This window comes from Olea europaea, chromosome 13 (assembly GCF_002742605.1).
Source record: "Olea europaea var. sylvestris chromosome 13, O_europaea_v1, whole genome shotgun sequence".
In the NCBI taxonomy this organism is placed as follows: domain Eukaryota; kingdom Viridiplantae; phylum Streptophyta; class Magnoliopsida; order Lamiales; family Oleaceae; genus Olea; species Olea europaea.
In genome coordinates this window covers 25,668,410-25,679,655 of record NC_036249.1, presented here as the reverse complement: position 1 = coordinate 25,679,655, position 11,246 = coordinate 25,668,410, and the positions used below count along the sequence as shown (strand labels likewise).

At 31.9% G+C, this 11,246-nt stretch overlaps 1 protein-coding gene across 2 annotated transcripts; it reads right to left on the bottom strand.

Moving 5' to 3' along the window:
- Positions 1 to 7,319: 7,319 nt before the first annotated feature.
- Positions 7,320 to 11,240, bottom strand: LOC111408028 (protein ESKIMO 1-like). 2 transcript variants are annotated; one of them, XM_023037772.1, is made up of 5 exons: positions 10,769 to 11,240; positions 10,314 to 10,485; positions 8,524 to 8,723; positions 7,842 to 8,000; positions 7,320 to 7,749 (listed from the first exon to the last, which is right to left on the bottom strand). In XM_023037772.1, exons 1-5 carry the CDS (start codon positions 11,221 to 11,223, stop codon positions 7,404 to 7,406), a joined length of 1,332 nt encoding a protein of 443 aa, XP_022893540.1. In that variant the 5' UTR covers positions 11,224 to 11,240; the 3' UTR covers positions 7,320 to 7,403. The 2 variants fall into 2 exon arrangements, with proteins under 2 accessions (XP_022893540.1, XP_022893543.1); XM_023037775.1 differs by having other exon boundaries at positions 10,314 to 10,478; positions 10,769 to 10,987.
- Between the last annotated feature and the right edge of the window lie 6 nt (positions 11,241 to 11,246).

Here is an 11,246-nt window from a genome sequence, read left to right as displayed (position 1 = left end):
TAAATTTTAAAATATATGCCTTGATTAGTGTAATGTCCTTTATCACACACCTATTCAAGCAAACGGACCTCCAACTTAAGATTTTCGCCCGATTTTATCATGTTAGTCTAAGACAATCCACAAAATTTTTTTAACCGAAGGAATCCACATTTATGTTTGCATCTTCCTACAATAGTAAAATTATGGTTTGGATAAAACATCTATGTCCAACGAAATCAACATATCAGGAGCATGAAATAACTCATTTCATCACCATGTCAAACTCAATTCTAGTGTACGAATAATATTAAGTTTTGTAAGGTTAAGTTTCAATCAGTCTAGCATGCATCATATCCACAGTTCATAAATTAACACCAATTCTCAAATTTAATCATCATTTTTAGCCAAACCATCTAACCTACACAGGCATACAACAAAAAATTCATATTTTTTTTTTAATAACTAAACATACAAAAACAAACACACAAAAACATATGAAAACCAAAAACTCAAAATTTTTCCCACCCCCAAACTTAAACTTGACATTGTTCTTAATGTCTTAAAGCATAGTTAAGATTGTAAGCGTACGGTGGAAGAAAAGGATGAAAGTACTCCTCGAATTTTTCTGTTGAGCGTAGCAGGGACTATGGGTGATGGCTAGACAATCTTCTTCATCATGCTTTCTCCTTTGTCTATATTTGTTTGAATGTTTCACGACATCATGTTCCTGCATATAAATGCTCAAATCAAACATTAAAGATCAAATAATCTAGAACATGTGTTACTTAGCCCAAACACTAAAAATAACCTATAATAAATTCAAGGGCCTAAAGAGAACATCAAGGATGGTGATACCTTACAAATTGAAATGTGCCTAAGTCTAATGCAAAGTAATAATAAAAATAAATCTACATGCGAATGTGGTGTAAAAGTAAAATAAATTAGAGCTAGAAGGTTAGGTTGCCTCCCAATAAACGCTTAGTTTATAGTCTTTAGCTAGACTATACGGAGGAATTGATCAGGGTGGTTTGAACAAGTGTCTTGAGCTGTTTCACTCCTTGCAATTTTCAGCTTTGCATCTTCATTTTGCCATCCAAACCTTGAACCCTCCCTTCCTCTCTCGTCCAAGGCTTTCTAAATTTTTAGGCTTTGTGTCATTCGATCCTTGTTGCACTGTCTCAGCACTATACTTGCACTTTTCCTTAGCCTTTTTCTTGGTCTCTCCATGTACATGATTCTCGATATTAGTGTATATCTTGAACTTCTCTTGTTGATCATCCACTCTTAATGCCAGTTCGCCACTTTTGAAGTCCATGATTGCTCGACTTGTTAATAGAAAAGATCTGTCCAAGATAAGTAATGCTGCATTCCATAGTTCCTCTATATCTAGGACAACGAAATCAACCATAAATATGAATTTGCCCACTTTAATGAGAACGTTCTCAACCACTTCTCGTGTGTATTTGATTAATCTGTCTACCAATTGAAGAGAGGTTGGTGTGTCCTTTAGCTCTTCCAAACCTAAGTTCCTGTCTATATGTACACACACACACACACACACACACATATGCATTAAATTAAGTGCATTTTATAATGGTAATTTGTCTGCCACTGTAATGTTAATTCTGCATTTACGTTTAACAATTGAGAAATTCACGTTCATATTTGAAATTATTCCTAATCAATGTTTGATAATTATTTTCTTTAACTTAATTAAATAATTTAAGGTGTTCTATTATAAATTATAAATTTTTATAATTTATCATGTTGTTGCTTTTGAAATAACATAACATCGAAATTAATATTCCAAAAGAATATTAATCATAGATCTATCTATTATAAATAATTTGTTGTTACTCCTGAAGTAAAATAACATTATAATTAATATTCATGAAGAATATTACTTGCTCCTGAAGAGCATGAACTATATATTTTTTTAAATATTATAGAAGAATATTATTTGCTCCCAAAAAGCATGATCTATAATTTTCAATATTCCAAAAGAATATCGGCATATTGCCCATGCAAAGCATGAATTACAATTTTTAATATTTCAAATAAAGATATTGATTTATTGCTGTTGAATAAACAATAGTAAAATATAAATTACTCCCGAAGAAGTACAATTCTGCAAATATTAATATTTGTCTAGAAAGCATACTCATGAAGAGTTATTGTTTTTAAACAATAATTTATTGGTGCTCTTGAAGCAGCACAATATTCTTAATATTCTAAAGAATATTATTGCTCTTGAAGGTACACTATTATTGACATATATTTTAGTTAGATTTTACTTGTTCTCGAAGAGCATTATTAAATACGATTTAACGTAAAATATGTTTTTACTCCTGAAAAGGAAAATTCTTATACATTTTATTATTTCAAATAGTAATATATTGTTGCTCCTGAAGAGCATGAAATTACGATTCCAATATTTCACAAGAGTATTGATATTGCTCTTAAAGAAGTAATAATAAAATACAAAGTGCTCTTTAAATAGCACATGTTTTGAAGAATATATTATGTGCAATTTATGAATTCGTATTTATCCCTGAAGGTAAATATACGACTTATGTCATGTGAACATTAATCACTATATAATTATATAATGTTTCATCATATTCTTTAAAATTAAATCATTGAATTATATCTTATATTGAATTAAAAGTTCTACTTGATTCGCATGACTAGTTGAACCATCACTAGATTAACAACGGTGCAAAATCAAAATTCAAATGGATATTCAATGAAGAACCAAAAGATTTTTCAATTCAATCCAATATGATATTTGATCTTCATGAAAATTTTTCATTAACCATCATTAGCTAAAATAGGGACTGAATTCTCTCTATTTCTGAAAATTAATTAGGGTGATAAATGGGGCCTCATCATCCTCTATGTTGATCATCTAAATATTATTTGTATCTAATAGATTTATACATATCCCAGATAATCGCATGGTGCTCACAACCCGAAGTTTACGAAATTACCACTCAAATTTTAAATTATAAGCACAATTTTCAGAGTATACAATCAAGATAGTGTCTTGTTAATGCTAGTGATTCTAGATCTCAACATTTTAATAAATGTTAGTCGGGATGTCGATAAATAATTTAACATTATTATTTATTAAACTCCCCCAATTAATTGAGAGCGAAGTTTTTCCCAATTCTGTGGGAATGCTATTATGCATCATGTCGATATCATATTTCCTTTCGTTACAATTGACTTATGATTAGAGCCTACTTTCTTCATCAGATTATTTGGATAGTGCAATTAATCTACCATTTTGCAATGAGATGAAAAGTAAAAAAAAAAAAAAGTCTTAAGTTTGTGCTATTTGATAATGCAATTTACTGATTGTCAATTTGATAGGACAATTCTCTCAGCATTAGGAGGGAGAAATTAAGAAGTTGGAAATAATACACAAGCATCATTAATTGAATTCTCGCAAAAAGAATTCAAACTGGAAGTTCAAAAGATAATTTAATTAGATACAATTACTAATCCAAAAGAAACAATATCTCACGCACTAGTTTAAAATGCTCCAACACTAATTGATGTTATAGGAGGAAAATCTGATGGCATTATATTTGATATATCTATAGTACGCCCAAAACATGATGATATTCGATTCTAATATAAAAAATCTTCAAATAAAAATTGAGAAATTCACGATGATAATTTCGTTGAGGAGGCATATACTCTTGATGAGTATTTAGACATAACAAATTATAAAACCTTAGAAGAGGTTCAAGTATTTGATATGTTAAAAATTGAAATATCTCAACAAGCTATGTTATTATAGAAAGAAATAGATTCAATAAGAAGAAATTGTAGACAATACTTTTGCGAGTGATGTACTGCGTCATATTATGAATATCGAGGGTATCGAAATAAATTCATCGGTCGAAATACTTAATGGCCAAATAAAATGACACTATCCTAGTAAAAGAACTTACTAGAGAGAATCTGAATTTCTAAACCTAATTCTAGTAAAATTTAACTTACTAAATAACTTGAAGTTTCTAGATCAACAGTCTGAACACCTAAAGGTGTATATTTATGCGAAATGAAAATGAAAAAGTAAAGTCATAATATGAAATGTATGACTCTTTACATACTAAGAGCCTGTTTGATAGTGATTTTGAGAATTGATTTTTTGACTGTTGGGAGAAAAGTGGGGTCCACCTGTGAGAGAAGAAGTCAAATATGACAGTTGGAATAGTGAAATAACGATAAAAAAATCATTTTTTAGGAGAAAAAATCGCTCCCAAATAGGTCCTAAATGTCGTGAAAACTTATATAAATAGATAAGTTATCATGTGATGGAAAAAAATCATAGGTCTCTATCTTGTTAAAGTGACGATGTTTGAAATTTGATATGTATATAATAAATGTGATTATAATCAACTTATCTTACAAATAAATTTAATACTATTCTTGAAGGATTTAATATGCTTAAGCATAATTCAAGTGATATTATTATTAGGGGAAGCAAATATGACTCCTTTTCTTTTCACCAATGTTTTGTCCCTTTGGATTTTCCTGGCAAAGTTTTTAATGAGGCAACTTTTATAATGTATTCAAAAGGATAATGTATTATTTTTCCTTCATCAGAAAATTTTCATATGATTTTTCCTAGTAAGATTTTAATGAAGCATATTTTTGTACAATGATGTCATTAACTTACAAGGTATTTACCTTCAGTAAGTATACTCTTATATAAGATTCTTGAAGAGATTAACAAGAGCTATTTTTCGAATAATCGTATTACTACAGTTATTAAGGATGATAAATATCTCGTATGAAGACAGTGTTTTTTCTAGAAGATCATGTAAGATAACATGAGACATACTTCACTAGAAATTGTAATATTGAAGACATTGATGTACGAGACATGAATAATTTGATAGAATTGAAATCAAGGGGAGTAACTATACTCTTTTTCCTCCAATCAAATTTTGTCCTACTGAATTTTCTTGACAAAATTTTAACAAGTTAGTATTTTATTACTCCAAATTATTTATATTCTTTTTTCAGTTATTGACATTTTTGTCCCATTGAGTTTTTTTTTTGCCAAACAAAGTATCAATAAAATAATTATTGTACAAATAATCATCAAATAAGAAGTATTATAAAATAATGAAATAATTATTGATAAGCCATATCTAATTTAGAACATCTATTTCATTCCAATTATAACTCTTATTTTGAACCTTACAAATATATGGCATTGATCCTTAATAATACATATTTGAATTTTGACTCTTATAATCTCTTCTTTTTTTCTCCTTTCATAACATAAATCAAGATTTACTTACAAAAAATGCAACGACAACACCAGCAGTGTAATATGCAGGCAGTTTAATAAAATCACTAAAAAACCCATAAAGGTCAATGTTTTTGAAACAAATCTAGACGCTTCCTTATCAACAAAAATCCATTATCACGTCTCTTATTACATTTTACTTCGTTGTTTGTTCACCAACTAATTCCCTAAAGTTTACCAGACAGTGAAACAAGATGAAGACAGCGAAACCAAGTACCAAGAAGTTAGTGATTGTCTTTGCGTGATCCTATTGCTGAAGTTTGGAGTGATGCTGAAACGAAAATCAGGGTTTTGGGTTTGTAGGTGAAAATAACACTTTGGGATCTCAAAACGCAAGGAGGAGATTGTGGTTATGCCCACTTCCAACCGCCACCTTGCTGTTGGAAACAAAAATTTCTCCTCAGCCTTTTCTTTGACGGAAAGGACAAGTGACGGAAAAGGAAGGAAAGGGGAGGAAAAATTTTAGTTTCTTGTAAATGGCCTTTGATCCACATAAAGTGTTTGCTTTTTGTAGTAAAAAAAGGTCCCAGTACGAAGATATTTTTCAGTGAACAGTGGAGAACCAGTTTAATCTAGTTTAAAACCTCTGCCACCAGAATAAAGAGTAACTTGTCGTCCTTAATATTACCCTAGAAAATTTAATATTTCTTAGAAGAAAATGTAGAAGCTTGCTTCAAAGATTGTCAAATTGATAATTTTCGTTCTCAATTTTACGTTGCCTTTCTTTACCAAATAAACAATCCAAATGGCTTCAATCACAATCAATTTATTAACCTTGGTTGATTCTCAATCTTACCCATAAAGGATAAGATAACAGTAATACTTTGGAAGCCTCAAAGAGGAGACCGAAGACACAAAGAAACCACTAGTTTGGAAGCATGAAGCAACCGATTTTTCTCTATGTGGCAGCCAGATTTTCTTCTATGTTCATACACGAATCACAAACAAAACGGTTAGAGTAAACATACATACATAACACACACACACACACACGCATGTTTTAGTTGGACCAATAACAAGGTTAAATGAGCTAAGAGTCAAAACCACCCAAGAGGTAATATAAATGGGTCGAGTAGAGCATTTGGACTTAGTTGTTGTAATTAAATAAGCCAAGAATCAAAACCATCTGAAAGGTAATATGTGTGGGTTGGGTAGAGTCTTTGGACTTGGTTGTTGGTAATTAATTTATCATTGGCTAAGGCTTGTGAAGTTAAATTCCCATGCTTAGCATCATTGTCGGGGATTTATTGAGTATCAAAATACAACAGAAAAAATTCTAACAATTGATAAAATCAGATAAACTTTAGAGTTCAAATCCTCGATTCACATATTTAAATTCTTGGATAGTTGCCATGAACCCAACTCACCCGATTTCCTCATTCTTTTCTTCTCTCTCTCTCTCTCTCTCTCTCTCTTCTTCTTCTTCTTTTTTATTTTTTATTTTTATTTGAAGTCCTTTTTTCTAGTGAAAGGCCCTTCTATAATGCCCATCCGGTTATTGTGCTGAAGTTGCTCATGATGATAGTCTTGCAATTTTATATATTTCCAAGGAGCCTTACTGATCAAGCTTTCTATGAAGTTCCATCATTTTTTGCACAAAATATAAGATGTCAAATGACTTAAAATATATCTTTGTACTTTGGTAAGGTTGATGCAAAAAGAAGCATGCATATACAATGGAAAGAACATAGAATGCCCAAGCCAAAGCAATGAGAAGAACGAATACTTTCCAGACTTGACATGGCTCGTTCTAGGCGAATCAGAAGGGCCTACAGGATTTTATTTTATTTTATTTTATTGCCTTTAAGTATTATGTTCATAAGCTTGTTCCAGCCACCACCACGATCTGGATGAGCCATCGAGCCTTACATTTTTGCTTAGCATGACTTGACATCAGGGACGGATTGGCCTATGTTATGAACCAGGACGAGCTATTCATTGCTTATATCCCTATTCTGTCTCGTACTCAAGATCTGGGCTAGGGGGTTAGAAATTTGAGGACATCAGATGTAGACTCTGGACCTGTTTATATTCATGTAATCATCCAAGATACATAGACAAATGTAATAAAATAAACAAATTCCATGTCAAGCTATGTGGAAATTATATGGGCATACAAGAACTCATTCCACGTATCAGGTACTCCGGGAAGGCACCAGTGAAGACAATCAGCATATGTAGCAGGGTCGGCCTTCTGCTCCGGTGTAAGCAATTTGCCTTGTCGAATGGAATACACTGATGTATGTGCATCTTTTCGATACTCTGATAGAGTCGTAATGTCAATCAATTTGACCAGAATTTTCGTTGTCTTAATCACTTTCGCCACAACATCAAGGAGTCGACGGTCTGTGCCAATGTCTGATACCATGGACAAGTTCGAAATTGGAGTTCTCTCCCCGGCACAGGCTATCCCATCGCGGTCATTCCAAATGGAGCTCCTATCGGGTAACATTAAGAAAAATCTCAATAAATTTGAAGTTGACTCTAATGAAAATTAAACATCAAAATATGAGGTTTTCACAAGAGTTACTCTTGATGCACCGGTGACAATCCGGTGAAGAAGACTGAGGTACGATTAAGGTCAACATTTTGTTGCAGCCATTGAGCCCATGTTCTCAAAACTCTTTTGTATGCTATGGATCGTTCAATTTCATCATATTTCACAGACCCTTCATCAAATGTCCCCTGCCTGTTCAAAGTGACACATTAGCATATGTTTGATTGGGGTAAATTTTATTCGAGGTAACTATAATCTAAGTCCAATGTCAATCACGTGACCATATATCAACATATTTCACTAGGTAATGATACACTTTAATTTGATTTCAATTAAAGTACCATATCAAATTTTAATACAAAAATTGATAACATGATAGTCAGTAAACAAAAGATATTGCGTAGCCATTAGTTGATGATGTTAAATGAGTGCAATTTCAATGAAGTAAATGACGACCATATTTTTTACATCCCAGCCGTTGATTTTTTTAAATCCAAGTGACAGAATTGGATGGACTTATCCAATAGAATCAAATTAAAGAATAGTTATCCAATTGAACAAAATAGAATTACAATTAACTGATTGACACTTGAACAGAGTATAGTTACCATGAATTAAATATACCCATCTGATTGACCTTTTTTCTTGTGCGAAAGTTAATAGTATACTACGAATAACTTGTAATGTTGTGTCTACTTCGAGACGATATACTTACAGAACTTTCATCGTGGGACTGTTCATCCACCATATGTAGGAATTGAAGACAAGAAAATCTGCATGTTGCCAGTGAATTCCATGCTTGGAAATAGATTCAGGCTTGATAATTCGTTTTGCAATGCTGTGATTTCTTGGATCATCTGAATTTGATTCCACTAGAAATGGTGACCAGTAAAACTCTACTGTGGCATTGTAATCCTATAATACATATAAAACCAGTAAATGAGTAAATAATAATTCTATGTAGCACTATGAATGTTACATCAGCCTATGGCACTGATTTGGGTCCGTCCACCTAGATTAATGCTAAGCATCAGTGATTTTACGTATATTATTCAAGAGTAAAATACGAAAGTAATGTTTTTTCTCAATGTTAACGAATTCCGCATTGAGTAAGACGTAAAGAGTTTAAAGGTTAAAGGAAAATAATTAAAGTTGAACTGAAGATTAAAAATAATTAATTAAAGAAATAAGTATGTATGTATGTATGTACTATGAAAAGTGACAAATATTTAGTTTTCATCAAATATATAAAATAAAAAATCTTGTCAATACAAAACATTCAAGCTCCGTATCAGCATAATGTGATATATATATGTCTAAATATTTCTTTTCTTCCAAAGAGTACAATCAAAAAATCTAGACAACTCGAGTTTTAATAATCAACTTTTACTTAAAATTAGCCGATTCTCAATTTTAGTTTAAATGGATTAGTTGACTCAAAACAGTTTTTAAGACATTGCCTTTTCAATTCAAAGATAAAAAATTAAAAATTAAAGAGTGGACTTCAAATTAATGACGCCATGTGAGTACGTGACTAATATTTGAAATTAACAAGTTAAAATTTCAAAAAAATAATATTTTCCATTATTGGTATTAGTTGGAAAAAGGAAAAACAAAACTTTCGTAAATACAATAATTAATGCGACCACCTATATGAATTATTACTCGAATAAAAAATGGCCACTACATTATTTGTTACATGAATGGTGGGGATATGTATTCAATAAATCATTTTTAGCACCACTTTATGCGGGTGTACTAGTGACATTAAATTGCATGTTCAATTATATGCAAAAAATTATGACAAATTTATTAAGAGTTAAGACTTATGACATGCTAACATCTAGACTAGTGTTTAACACCAATGATTCTAAATAACATTATTCGATAAATGGAGAACACTTTACGGAAACGACCTTTAGACTGGTTGTATCATTAACTTTAGCCCTTGGTTTGAGCCCTATTTTCTAAAAAAATATTTTTTTAAAACTCATTTTTAATCACACATTCTTTAATAAAATATTATTATACGCAAACCTAAATTTTTTTCTTAATTTTTAACCACACATTCTCCATCAATCACTATTCAAAAATGCATTCTTTTACTTAAAATGTAGCTCAACAAGGATTTAGGGAATATGCTACTTATATATAATATGGTATCCATATCGATGTCCACCATGTGAGGCGATGAACACCGATATGAATACATTGATCAACTTGTAACATCACCCTGACTTTAGGTGGAGTCCACCAAATGCCAAAAAGTCCAGCCCACCACCGAACTAAATCAAAAGCCTAGACTCTTGAGTTTTAACTTTAATTTTCACACACACGAAAGGAATCTGAGTCGTCTCTAGATCGTTTGATCCCACCGACACGCATAAATTTTCTAGCCACATGATTCTTATGAAATTACAAATTTATGTTACACTTGCCATCTAATTCATTTTACGTAACATACCATTGAAAAGCATACATATGAGAAGCTGTAGAGAGAAAAACCTGAATAGTGAAAACAGATAGTGGGGCTCCCATTTTCCAGTTCTTCTTCCCCGGAAGAATGGCTGATTGAAGTAGGCAAACCATGGATTCCCATTGATTTCGGTTTACTGAATCCCCCACGAACAAAAGCTTCTTCCCTCTAAGTTTTTCGAGCAACAATCTCGCCTTGAATCTCGTCAAATCCAATACAAGATTGTTTATAACCGTTAGGGATAAGCCCCGCTCTACTTAAATATGTTAACAATAATCAACATACAAGAATTTGTGTTGCTTCTTGATAATTAGTGCATTTTGTACACTTATCTAGACGTATTAACAAGCAATTCAATCTGTCCGAAGCGTTCTCATCAAACGATTAAAAGTAAAATCCCATTAATACCAAGACTCAAGAAACAAACGCTCGCTCACTAGATCTCTCAATCTCTCAATATGTGTACACCCATATAAAAACTTACTTGGGCAAAGAACAATCTTTGGGCTGCCATCTCCAGTTCTGGTACTTCGTATCTGGCCTTCCATTTCTGATGCAAGTCAACTGTGACGTAAGAAACCCACATTCTTCTTCTTTGTATAAAGGGCGGGTGAGATTATCAAAAACCCATTTTCCTTTAGACAAATCACAGCTGCCTGATGGCAATTCAATCTCTTCATCATCATGATTTTCACCAGGCCCTGCTTTGATTCCATTTATCTGTGTTTCTTCTTCATGCAGTACTGTCTGGCGATTTTCGGATGCGATTTTTTCAGTTTCTTGAAAAAGTTGAAAATCGGGAAATTGTAGGGAAATTTTAGCAATAAACGATATTTCTTTGGTGAATAAAAAAGCTCCAGAAATCAATAATGATATGATGAATAGTATGGTAAATGGTGAGTTGTTACATATTTTTCTGCTACTTTCCTTGTACTTCATTGACAGAGGACTGTGTGACGAGA

Bases quoted from the DNA above. Each gene is read 5' to 3' on its own strand.
- LOC111408028 (XM_023037772.1), bottom strand. From the start codon at position 11,223: ATGAAGTACAAGGAAAGTAGCAGAAAAATATGTAACAACTCACCATTT. The intron at 10,486-10,768 runs GTAAGTTTTTAT...GGATTTGACGAG, and splicing joins AAAGATTGTTCTTTGCCCAA to ATTCAAGGCGAGATTGTTGC. The intron at 7,750-7,841 runs GTAACTCTTGTG...GTTACCCGATAG, and splicing joins TTGTCACCGGTGCATCAAGA to GAGCTCCATTTGGAATGACC.